At 32.4% G+C, this 11,637-nt stretch overlaps 3 protein-coding genes across 3 annotated transcripts; all 3 read right to left on the bottom strand.

Annotated features, from left to right (window-relative positions):
• Window positions 1-288: 288 nt before the first annotated feature.
• On the bottom strand, window positions 289-2,278 carry LOC107363104 (protein arginine methyltransferase NDUFAF7, mitochondrial). Its single transcript, XM_015930274.2, has 4 exons — window positions 1,837-2,278; window positions 1,675-1,755; window positions 1,217-1,594; window positions 289-1,132 (listed from the first exon to the last, which is right to left on the bottom strand). The coding sequence occupies exons 1-4, from the start codon at window positions 1,957-1,959 to the stop codon at window positions 515-517; spliced, it is 1,200 nt and encodes a 399-aa protein (XP_015785760.2). The 5' UTR covers window positions 1,960-2,278; the 3' UTR covers window positions 289-514.
• Window positions 2,279-2,429: 151 nt separating this feature from the next.
• Window positions 2,430-4,768, bottom strand: LOC149093478 (uncharacterized). Its single transcript, XM_089269743.1, has 2 exons — window positions 4,335-4,768; window positions 2,430-4,183 (listed from the first exon to the last, which is right to left on the bottom strand). Exons 1-2 carry the CDS (start codon window positions 4,567-4,569, stop codon window positions 2,706-2,708), a joined length of 1,713 nt encoding a protein of 570 aa, XP_089125869.1. The 5' UTR covers window positions 4,570-4,768; the 3' UTR covers window positions 2,430-2,705.
• A 33-nt stretch (window positions 4,769-4,801) lies between these two features.
• On the bottom strand, window positions 4,802-10,035 carry LOC107363103 (uncharacterized). Its single transcript, XM_015930273.3, has 2 exons — window positions 9,524-10,035; window positions 4,802-6,418 (listed from the first exon to the last, which is right to left on the bottom strand). The coding sequence occupies exons 1-2, from the start codon at window positions 9,798-9,800 to the stop codon at window positions 5,217-5,219; spliced, it is 1,479 nt and encodes a 492-aa protein (XP_015785759.1). The 5' UTR covers window positions 9,801-10,035; the 3' UTR covers window positions 4,802-5,216.
• Window positions 10,036-11,637: the final 1,602 nt, after the last annotated feature.

The raw sequence follows: 11,637 nt of genomic DNA on the forward strand, positions 1-11,637 counted from the left end.
AGGTATACACTAGCTAGAGAAGTATTTCAGGTTGGTTTCTCCTTGTTCACATCAGATATGGCACAATCGAAAGAGTAAGTTTATTAAAGAAATAGTGTAAACTAATTCATCTGTATGGTCAATAATTCCTGAAATTTTTGGGTTTGAAATTTGACCATTTTTATTAAAATTATTTTCAAAATTGTCTAACAAGGTCTAGCCTAGTAGGTGTGAATAATCACAGGCTCAATTCAAGAATAAAAGTAACTGATATTCCATAATCTTAATCAACAGTTTGATATATTCGTGTCATATTTACGATAATCATTTATTAGTTTTGTACTTTATCGTCTTCAATTTTAAAATTTAAATCAATATTATAGATATACAGTATGTAGTAGATATGTAGTAAAAATCAACATTAATCGTGTCATAGGCAAAAAATGATGTACACAGTTGTGTCATAAGCTCAAAAATAGCATCGAAAAGTAATTGAAGAATGGCACTGGTAATAAGATTAATACTAAATGGTTCATCACAATGGATTATAAACAGAAGAGAAACCAGGTGGGTCAGTTTTAAATAAATGTTTGGAAAGCTTTGGAAACATAGCCATAAATTTGAACCTCGAACCCATATCATCAAGAATCATTTTAGCTCCAGAGATTAAATCTTTTTTCTGCTCAGCATTAGCTGCTTGAAGAAGCATTGCTAGTCGGACAGCTATTCCTAAATTTTTGAGAAATGTCTGTTGATCGATTGGCCCATAGGTAAGCGATTTATCACCAACATGCCTTTTAAGATAACCAAAATCAACATCAGCTGTTAAATCAGCTGAGCCTGGTTCTTTGAGAGGATCCCATTGACTGTGATTACGAAATGCTCTGAAAGTATCTCTTGATTTTTTCTCTTTATCATCATAACCATAATCACAGATCAGGAAACAACCATCATTCCTATTCAATCTTTCAGCAATTTTTTCCACAGTTAATGCTGCCTCAGGACAAATCTCTAGATGGTCCAAACTCAAGTCATGGTCGTGAGTAATGAGAAGTTTACTGGCTGGAGTAGGATGTCTTGATATAATATAACGAAGCTCTTCATTGGCATCAATATCGACAAGAATTTCTCTCCATTCACCAGATTCATTTTTCTTTAAAGAGATACGATGAGGAAAAAATTTAGATTAATTGATCATTGAAATTTATGGAGATATTAATATAAATGCAAAGCTTACCTGAAATTTATGAATAGGTAAAGCATCTAGAAATTCGTGAGCAATGTACACAGTGAAACCTGGCACTTCAGGCACTTGATCTAATGATCGATACCATGTAATTGGTAAACCCAATTTGGTTAAAGAATCATGTCTGGTAAAATCATCTTTGCCGAGAACAGAAACATTACCACATAATTTTTGTTCTTGTAATTGGACCAGGTAAGGTGAAATTTCAACCAAATGAAGTGAGGCTTGATCTTTTGTATGACTGAATTTATTTAAAACACGTGAAATGTCAGAGACTAAGGTTCCTCGTCCAGGTCCAAGTTCAACAATACGCAAAGGTCGACTGCTATTGAACCTCTGCCATTCATTGACAGCCCAAACTGCGATAAGCTGTGAAAAAAATAACCAATTGTGAGTAAAAGCATCTACTGAAATGTTTAAATACAACAACAATAAATGCGAAAACAAACCTCTCCAAATATTTGGGATATTTCTGGGGATGTTGTGAAATGTCCTGAACGACCGAAAACATCTTGCTTCATATAAAATCCCTGAAAACAAAGAATATCATTATAGACACAACTTTAATGTTTCTCGGGCAAAATATTGTAAATTATATTATTGATACTTACATTAGATGGGGCTGTCAAAACTAATTTCATGTAATCACTGATTGTTAATGGTCCATTAAAACTGATTCTCTGAATAATTTGACGGTGTAGTGGGTTAAGCCGTTGGACTGATTTGAACATCATGCATAAAGAAGAATTATGGAAGATACTATAAAGATATATACAAGAGCAAGTGTAAACAAAAAAGACAGAAAGTCAAAGAGCAGAATCAAAAAGAAAGACAAGTTTCAAACACTGGATAACATGTGATTGTGTTTGGATTCACGTAGAAATGAAGATCAAGAATATTTGTTATCAATCAATTGAAAACGACATTATTAAATGAGTCAAATGAAACTTAAATTGAAATTAGCTGATTTGATAAGGGAAAATGCAAAAATCTAGATAAAAGTGATTAGCCTTAAGGTGGTCTCATCAAAGAGTTGAAGGAGAGACTGCATAAAGAGGGTTTGAAGGAGTATTAATCTGTTGGGGAATCCTGGTTGAATCTAAACATAACTCAGTAGGGAGCAAATTTGAACGCCAATGAGATTTTAGGTGCAAGCTTCTCATAATATTATTCGTTCTGTGTGGAACCAATGAATTGATGGAAATTTAAATTGGAAAGTAGTTATTTATTGAAAATGTATCATAAGTAATGTATAAAAACAAGAACAGATCTCGATGAGGAGAAAGCATATGGAATGAATTGTTTTGCAAACAATCGAACGAGAATACAAAAATTGAAATTATGAAAAGACATTCATGAAATGAGAGTAAAAAAGAAAAATCAACATGATTGATTAGAACTTTGATTAGGATTAGAATTCAAATGATCAGTGATAAGGTTGTATCAAGGTAAACAATCATTTGGAAAGCCACAAAACACCCTAATAGTGATCATTTTGTCGCAATAGTGCTCTTGGGGGAGATGGATTAAAGTAAATTACAAAGTCTTCATCATCTTCCCCATAAGTTGAAGGGTTAAATGAAGCTTCTGTCTCATCTTCATACTCTTCCGCTCTGTATGAATTGTTATTTTGAGTTGTTTCGTTACCATCTTCAAACTGCAATTGATTATCCAGCAAGCCATTAGCGGAGCCAATGGATTCAAGTGAGTCTTCATTGCCCGATGGTTCAACTTCAAATTCAGGAGCAACCTGACTTTGGGATAAGTTTTGCGATAAACTAGTATCACTATGCACAACAAATTCAGAATCCTGTAGACTTAATGATGCTCCAGCTGTACTGTCTATAGCGATCACACTACTTCCAAGATCATCAAACACCTCTTTAGTATATGTTGTATCATTTATTATTTGATCCTTGGAAACTTTACTTTGTAGTGATTCATCGTTAATTTTATCAGTGTTATTCGGGTTAATACTCGAGCAAATTGATTCTACATTCGTATATAAGGATTCCATTTGAAGGGAACTCATTTCATTATTTTTTTCGGCTGTAGCGCTGCTTTTGATCGCTGCTGCCACCTTCTTAACAAATGAGGCATTTTTTAATTCCGAATTGAGCGTATTCTTCAACTCTTCTGGCATTGATTCGTTTAAGAGATGTCTTTGATACATTTCAGATACTTTTTCAGGCCACCTTTCCAGAGTCACAGAGTCACTAAGATATTCTTCTTCTCCGTCAGAATATCTCACCAAATGAAGAATTTTTGTATCATATTTACACCATTCAACTATTTCGACTAGTTTCTTGTTTCTTTCATACCCAAAATAACGATTACTATATGAGTCATCATCGGATGAAGATGTTGATATTCTCCTCGAACGTTTCAATTTAGTGGGTTTTTCATTACGAGATGAAGCTTTTTCCTTAGACGCCTTTGAACAATTGGATCGATGCTTTTTGTGTTTATCTTTTGAGTTCCCTTGTGAACTTGGTTCACTCTCGACACGACTTTTGGCACTTGCAATTTTCTTAGAGTCTTCATTGGTAGTCCTGTCCTTTCCTTTAGCACCGCATCCTGTATTTAAGTACATCTGAATTTGCTCCTTATCTTTATATTCACTGATCTTTCTGTGCTCTTTGGCAGAGTCCTTGGGACGCTTAAATTTTTCAGATGAACTTTGGTCAAGTGAAGCCATTGCATCACCAAATCCAATATTTACATTTCCATCCTCATGATTGTTTTTATTTTTGACTTTGCTGGATGAGACTTTCTTTCTGCTTTTCTTGTTTCCATCTCCAGTATCAGAGTCATTGCCTAAATCACTTTTACCTTTAGACGACCGCCAAGAATTATTAGGTTTTTTCCCTTTCTTTTTGAAATGGACGCGTTTTTTAGCACTAAAATTGGAATCATCAGAAGAGATTGAATCAGAAGAGTCAGATGAAGAGTGGTTATCTGAAGAAGAAAAAAACATATCAAGAAACAAGACACAGTTGAGTTAAATTAAATTAAATTAAATTAAATTAATTAAATATAAATAAAAAAACAGACAAATCAAAAAATGATAGTCAAAAGATGATTAAATATGTTAAAAAAGTAATCTCACCCAATGTGTAAGCCTTCTTTCTCTGTGCAGCCGCTTCTTCGAATTGGGATATCAAGTTTTCACATTTAGCGCAATTTTCAATTGGTTCCCAAGTATTATCAGCATCTGGCCATCCTAACCACTTTATACGGTAGTAAATTTTACCATTTTCAATTTTTTTATCTACTACCTTCTCAACAACATATTCATCGTCGGCATCCGGACTTTCAGATAGGTCCGTGGTCTTGTCACTCATTACTTTCGCACTTTGAAACCGGCTCAAAATGACATTTAAAAAGATATTTAAGGATGAGGCAATATTGAAAGAAATTTATTCACAATATCACTAGATTAATCCAGTTGAATAGGGACGAGGATAGAAAATTAACAACAAAATTTAGAGATAAAAAAACTTGAAGGATGATGAAAACTAAAGTTAATTACGATGATGATGATTTTATCAATGAGGACAATGATGTTGGAACATCTAAAAGTTTAAAAAAATGATCTTCATTAATTGGTTAATTCTATCGATAAGCTACTCGATATATTTTGTGGCGCCAGCTTTGGGTACAAATCATCATTACCTTGATCTGGTTTGCTCACCTTTGTTTACAGTTTTGAGTAGATTAATCTTTGGTGGTTTACAAATTGTGATAAAATAAAATTATGAGACAATTTATAAAATTTATATTTTATATTAGAATTAACTATTTTTCGCATTAAAAGCTAATGCTTTCGACTAATTAAATAATGATGGATGACTATGTTGATGCTGCCATGATGTATCCAAGGTTGGTTCCAAGTTTATATCATTTTCAATGTATGTTTAAAGACATGATTGAATGATGAATCACTCTGATTATACTCGTTTTAACTTTGACTACTTTAATCGAAATCAAGTCAATTTTTTGATTTACGAGATGGCTCAACAGCAATTGGTTCAATTACTATTGTACCGTTTTCTTTGGAATTGGTTTTTCCTTTACTGTCAGTGATTAACTTCCTAAAATCTAAGTTGAACTGGTGTATTAGTTTATAATATGATTCCAAAATTTTCAGCAACGAATCACGCTGTTTTTCTGATAAATCTGGATGGTTTTCAACTGCAATTCGAGTTGATATTGGTGTATGTTTCTGGTTAAATGAGTCTGTTGGTTGAGGTAAATGTGCTACAGAGCGACCAACTTCATCAGAAGCTGACGTTTGCTCAAAATCTTCAAGATCAGTAAACTGTGATGATACCAAATTTCTGGCCCCATTGAAACCTCTTGGACTTTCTACTTGATATCGATAAGGAGTGCTTTGAGATGTTATTTTATCGCCTGGAAGATAGTCATCATCATAATTATAATGGTTTGATTTTTGATTCCAATTGCTATTCCAAGATGGAACCCGAGAATTTGTTTTCCAAGAAGAAGTCATTGTCGGTGGTGAAATTGTGGACACTGAGATTGTCGGTCTTGGCTGAATCATTCGGTTATGTTGATTTAATGATGGCGGGGAATATGTCGACACTGATGGTCTAGGAGTTGTGCTCGTTATTGAGTGCGAATCTATTGCTTTGATTCTAAGAGACTCGAACCTTGGGCTGGTTGTCATCTTTACAGGCTCTGGAAAATATTTTTTTTGCGTATGAGCTTTTGTGAACTGTTTTTTGTCATCTTCTCTGGGAACATGGAAAGCTTTTATGGAAGAAGATAAAGGAGTTGGTGATAAAACTGAGGCCGGTGTTACACTCAGCGCATTCATTATTTTTGATGATTGTCCCGTTGGGTTGGACATAGGATTGCTATTTTCAATTGATCGATCAACGGCTGAAACAGTTTTATCAGGATGCTTGATGAAAGATGTCGGTGCTAAACTGGGGCGCTCCTTGAGTTTTAATTTATGTTGGATTGGTTTAGATGTGGTTGAAGAATAATTAATTGCAAAAATTGGCTTAGCAACACTTTCAGCTGTTTTGAAAGCGACAGATCGCTGATTTGGAGGTTTGAAGGGCCTTTCTACTTGAATTTGGTGATTTCCATTGACATGATATCCAAATTTATCATTTATCTCCATTGAAAGTGGTCTCTCAAAATTATCAAAGTGATCTTCAGCCTCTGAAATTAAAAGAAAATATTTGAATGAGCTTTTTATAAACAGACAAAATTGTCTAACATGGTTAACATTGAATCTGAGATTTTTCTTTGTATTGAAGTGCCATTAGGTTCTAAGAATGTGAATAGCTTTGGAAAAGAGTAAATCAACGTCAAGAATTGAGCAAATCCCGAATGAGGAAGATTATTAGTTTTGCTCAAAGGTAAATAAAAGAGTTGTGATCGATTTGCGCTTTAAAGTGGGTTTTAAAAGAGAGCTTAAATCGGATGCCTAAAGGTTTCAAAATTAATAAAAGGTGAATCAAAATAACCTTATATACAAATCTGAATCACTAAAAAATAAATTGTTACTTTAAATTGAACTAATGATCGCTACCTAACAGGGTGAGTAGTTATAGTTAGCCAAAAACGTGAAAAGATCAACCTTAAATCAAGTAAGATCAGGTATGTGATTAATTTGTTTCTGTCATAGTCAACCAATAATCTTGAAACAAATGTATTTTTCATTCATCATCAATATTTATGCAAGTATTCCGGAAATGTTGAAAACGATCTAATTAAAAAATAATTGGTTTAAATTTCGAAAGAAAAAAAGATTCAAATTAAATCAATTTTCAAAACAGATTGGCACATTGTTATGGCGTTTGTATTTATTGATCGTTTCAATTGTTGCCATTTCATCTTTCAATCCTATCATTTTATATAATAATTATTGCGATTACCAGTCATTTCAGGGCTAAAATGTAATAAAATTCATTCAATTGTGTTGAGATTCAATTCATCTGAACTTCAACTACTAAGGTAAAGTATTACATTAGATCCCTATTTTAAGTATCTATTGATTATGAGGCCGAGAGATCACAATTTGTCTAAACATTGTCCATTATTTTTGCGCACTTATTTGCCAAACTCATGCAAATGAGTTGATTTAACGTTATTGTTGAATACAAACACTATTTATTCGTATTATCATTAGCACTGCTATCAACTATTATGACTTGTTTGATTTTATGGATAATCCAATCATGTGAAACTTGGCAATTTTAAAAGCACAGCTTCACTCAAACATGTGAAATGTTACAATTAACCGCAAAATGAGACAATAATTATAGTTATTAATCATCAAGATATAACCTGATGATGAATCGAGTGACCATCATTTCTCAACTTGAGACCATTTTGACCAGAGATGATCTTACGAGAGGAAACACAAGCAATGATTAGCTTTACCTGGATGAGTGATTTAACCTGTAACAGTCATGAAATCTTTTTATTCAAGAGTTGCAAGATAAGAAAATACTTTCAGATAACATTCACTATTTTCCCATAAACTTTCACCACCAACAATTGATGAACATGATATTTCAAATGAAATGAGATATTCCCTTCTAAATGAACGCTGAAACAATAAACTCAAACTGACATCCGTGACATTAACTTTGACCCAACAAGTCCACTCAACATCTCGGTCTGTTCAATTTAGACTTCCTGATTAAATGTTGATGTTTGATGAAAACTGCGGAGGTTGTCGTTTAATCAACACCTTAGAATCGATTCAATCTATTGATCCATAACCAACCAGAACTTTTATTATTATAATCATTATCACTAACTGCTCCTCCATAACCATCATTACTATTAAATGTCTTCTTCTTTCTTGTGGTGATCATCCTTATTTGCCCCACTTTACCTCTACATGCTTCATTTGTATCCAATCATCTCCTTTTATCCGACTTACACCCTCGGCCTCCGTGCTTATTCACAATCACACAATCACACACTCACGCTCTTACTTTTGGCTTTGTAGATCAATAAGGTAAACTCATTTGTTTCTCAAGGTGAGAAGCGAAAGAAAAAAAAACAATGAAAAGTTTATCTTCTTATTCATTTCTCATTCCCTTTATGCCTACCTAAATGGATTGAAAACATTGTGATACTTTGTTGGAATTAAATATTGAGAAAAGTTGAATTAGTATTTGGAACGAGATGTAATTAAATCATTTAATCACAATGGGTTAGGTTATTAGCCATCTTCAGTGTTTTTTGTTGGTCTTTATTTGCTCATCAATAAATTGATTCATTTAATGATAAATTGATTTTCTTCTTTCACTTCATTCTGATTAGAAATGGATTCAATTACAAACTTGTCTCCTGGGAAACATCAAGTGCATTGACGTTTTCATCTTTTTACATCTAATTCATGACAGGAATCATCTTGAAACTTTTGAATTTATCTGAAAAAAGTCAGTTATGTTTTTCAATTTGACTTTGAATTGGATTTGGATTGCAAATATGAGAAATTATCAATTCTGATTCATGATTAAATGCAAATGAGTTTAAAGGTTCACTTTTAGTATCACAGCTTATGCTTGGCAATTGTAAAATTAATTGATATTCACAATTAAATATGAACTTGGCTACATGTTAATGAGGCAACATTGAAAAGCTAATCAACTAAAATCACTATGTTTTGTTTGACAAATCAATTTCAAAGCCATTAACAGTAATTAAATTGATCCGTAAACTAAAGTGAACTTTTCATGCAAACTGAATTTCCTTATCTGAATATAACTGTAAAGGCTATTTGAAAATTCAAATTGAACAGGTTTGTCCAATTCTTGGTGACTTTAGCTCAACTTTCAACTTTTTTTATTTTTTACTCCTTTAGCTTCACAGATAAACGACAAATATTTGAACCAATTGCAAGTTTAAATTAGCAACTGTTATATGTTAACTAAATTATAACCAAATGTACATTGTTATCCACTTCATTGCAGTTAGATGTTAAGTAAACAATGTAAAAGTTTTATTAACAATCAAACAACATTTATATTTGTGAATTACTTGGTCAGCTTTGCTTCCAATCGAAATAACAAAACAATCAGATCGATTGAATCTAACACTTTTAACAATTGACATCAGGAGGTGAAATATTTACTAATTGAAACAATTAGAAGCATAACATTTGAATTTCATGACTAAATAAGCGACTGATTCATTGAGCCAACGGAAAAAGAAAAGCTGATTTATAGCAAATATTCCCAAGTAATTGCACTTTAAATCTCTAATATTCATCAAGTTAACTGAAGATTCTGGTCTTTTGCTTACCTGGCGGTAACATGTAAGTGTGAATTGTTTGACTATCCTTATGCTGATAATCAGGCAAAACCTTTGTCATGAATGGAAACGATTCATCTTCGCCTGGAACCATCACTTCATCCATTGCTGATTCAACCATTTGACGATCGATTTGATCATAGATAACAAACTTGCCATTATGAATATTTTCACGGAAGTCATTGTTCGATCCAGAATCAAATACTTCCTCGGACAAAACAAACTGTAAACAACAACACTTGATCACAAAAAGGGTTAAACCAAACATATTGATTGTGAATGATCGACTAACAATTGATAATAATTTAACTCGTTATAATGTCAATATTTATTGATAAATAAGTTGACAGACGATGAATCAACAACTAAACTGATATTTGAAAGAGTTGAGGTTAAACATTAAACAATAATAACAAAACATTGGTATCAATGATGATCTTCAAAGCGACTCTTGAAGTAAAATGAATGCAATAAAATCGCCGTTCTAAAGTAAGAATCAAACTGAAAATGAGAGAGCGACGAAGATGACGACAACGACGATGATGATGATGATGATGATGATGATGATGATAGGGAATGAGATGAAGTAAAGATGAAAACTTGTTGCAACTTGTTTACTTGTTTAAAACGTTATAAACTATCAACAAGCATTTTTAACACTTGACTAATCTTATATCAATCTAATTCTTGTTTCTCATTTGATTTGAATTATTCAGGCTCCAATAATGATAATGAGTTTCCTCATAACATTATTCATCGATAAATCGTAGGTCAGATCAGCGTGTTTTCATAAGCTTCATTACGATTGTTGTTTACATGTAATAACTTGTTTCTCATCTTTCAAAGCACTTCAAGTGTTTTTATTTCATTTTCATCCAGAAATTTGATCCTTTACTGACTTTAAACCATAAAAAGCGAAAAATAAAAAACATTATTTACATTTAAACTTAATCAAACAAACAATCAACTTATAAGGTCATATTTTGTCTCATTCAAATTGAATACCAATCAGAAGTGACAAGTCGATACAACTCAATCCTCAGGTCATCTGGTCAAATCTTTAAGATGAAAGTAACAATGAATAAAAGTAACAGTTGAATATAAAAATTAACATTTAATTCATCACTTGACAAATATTGCAATTCACTAATAGTCAGGGTTAAGTTGACAAAATTTCAGCTTCTTTCATAGTCGCCATCTAACAAGAAGCAAAAGTACCTCAATCGGATTCACCTTTTCATAGTTATCTGTTTGTGTCTCTGAAAACTGTACTCGACGCGACTTGAAAATGAACTTAATTGTGACCTTTTTTGTCAACTACTAGTGTGACTAGTGTATTTCAATACTCATCCAAATACCAATTTAAACTAATCCAATAATAATGTTAGAAATGCGTTTTAAATCAATGAAAATTAATTGAGTTTTGGAAGACAAAACAGCCCAAATGACTAGCGAGAAGGGAATTGTTGCCAATTAAAAATTTAACAACATTTGTAATTAAATGCTGTGTTGTTGACTGAAATTCAAGGCTTTCTTTGACTAAAGTTGGTTCCTTTTTGTTCAACTGTGATTTAACTGATTGCTAAAATACAATTAGAGATTTGTTTGCCAGGAAAGTTGATGATTATTGAATAGAGTTAACAAGAGCAAACAATAACATTCACAATCAAGAGTTGATTAATTAATTAACTTACCACAGAAATTGCGTTAAATATAAAAAAAGCGAGTTTGCAGTTGTTCAAAAACTCGTTTCATTTCAACTCGAGTATAATAAATGATTGACTTTTTTATGTAAAACTCTTGGAAGCAAAAGATTATTTGTAAACCTTGAAATGTTTTGGTGTCAAAATTATCATGATTTACGAGTTAACTTTGGTTTCCTCTTTGGCATCGGATTTTCAAATGAATTTACTTGTGACAAATTAAATAGTATCAATAAATCACACAAATATTAATGATTCAGGGAAGATGCAAGAAAAGATATTCCAAGAAAAATATTGAATATTGTTAGAAGATTTTCATGATTTCTGCTGAAATTTCGCTCAACAAAAGTTTACTCAAATTGAAACTTGTAATTAACGTCATCAACAAGCTCACACAACACC

The sequence above is a fragment of the Tetranychus urticae genome, chromosome 3 (assembly GCF_039701765.1).
Source record: "Tetranychus urticae isolate SD_2017Ah chromosome 3, NJAU_TeUrti_SD_1.0, whole genome shotgun sequence".
In the NCBI taxonomy this organism is placed as follows: Eukaryota; Metazoa; Arthropoda; class Arachnida; order Trombidiformes; family Tetranychidae; genus Tetranychus; species Tetranychus urticae.

Bases quoted from the DNA above. Each gene is read 5' to 3' on its own strand.
- LOC107363103 (XM_015930273.3), bottom strand. From the start codon at position 9,800: ATGTTTGGTTTAACCCTTTTTGTGATCAAGTGTTGTTGTTTACAGTTT. The intron at 6,419-9,523 runs GTAAGCAAAAGA...TTTTAATTTCAG, and splicing joins CACTTACATGTTACCGCCAG to AGGCTGAAGATCACTTTGAT.
- LOC107363104 (XM_015930274.2), bottom strand. From the start codon at position 1,959: ATGATGTTCAAATCAGTCCAACGGCTTAACCCACTACACCGTCAAATT. The intron at 1,756-1,836 runs GTAAGTATCAAT...CTTTGTTTTCAG, and splicing joins TTTTGACAGCCCCATCTAAT to GGATTTTATATGAAGCAAGA. The intron at 1,133-1,216 runs GTAAGCTTTGCA...ATCTCTTTAAAG, and splicing joins TACCTATTCATAAATTTCAG to AAAAATGAATCTGGTGAATG.
- LOC149093478 (XM_089269743.1), bottom strand. From the start codon at position 4,569: ATGAGTGACAAGACCACGGACCTATCTGAAAGTCCGGATGCCGACGAT. The intron at 4,184-4,334 runs GTGAGATTACTT...TTTCTTCTTCAG, and splicing joins AAAGAAGGCTTACACATTGG to ATAACCACTCTTCATCTGAC.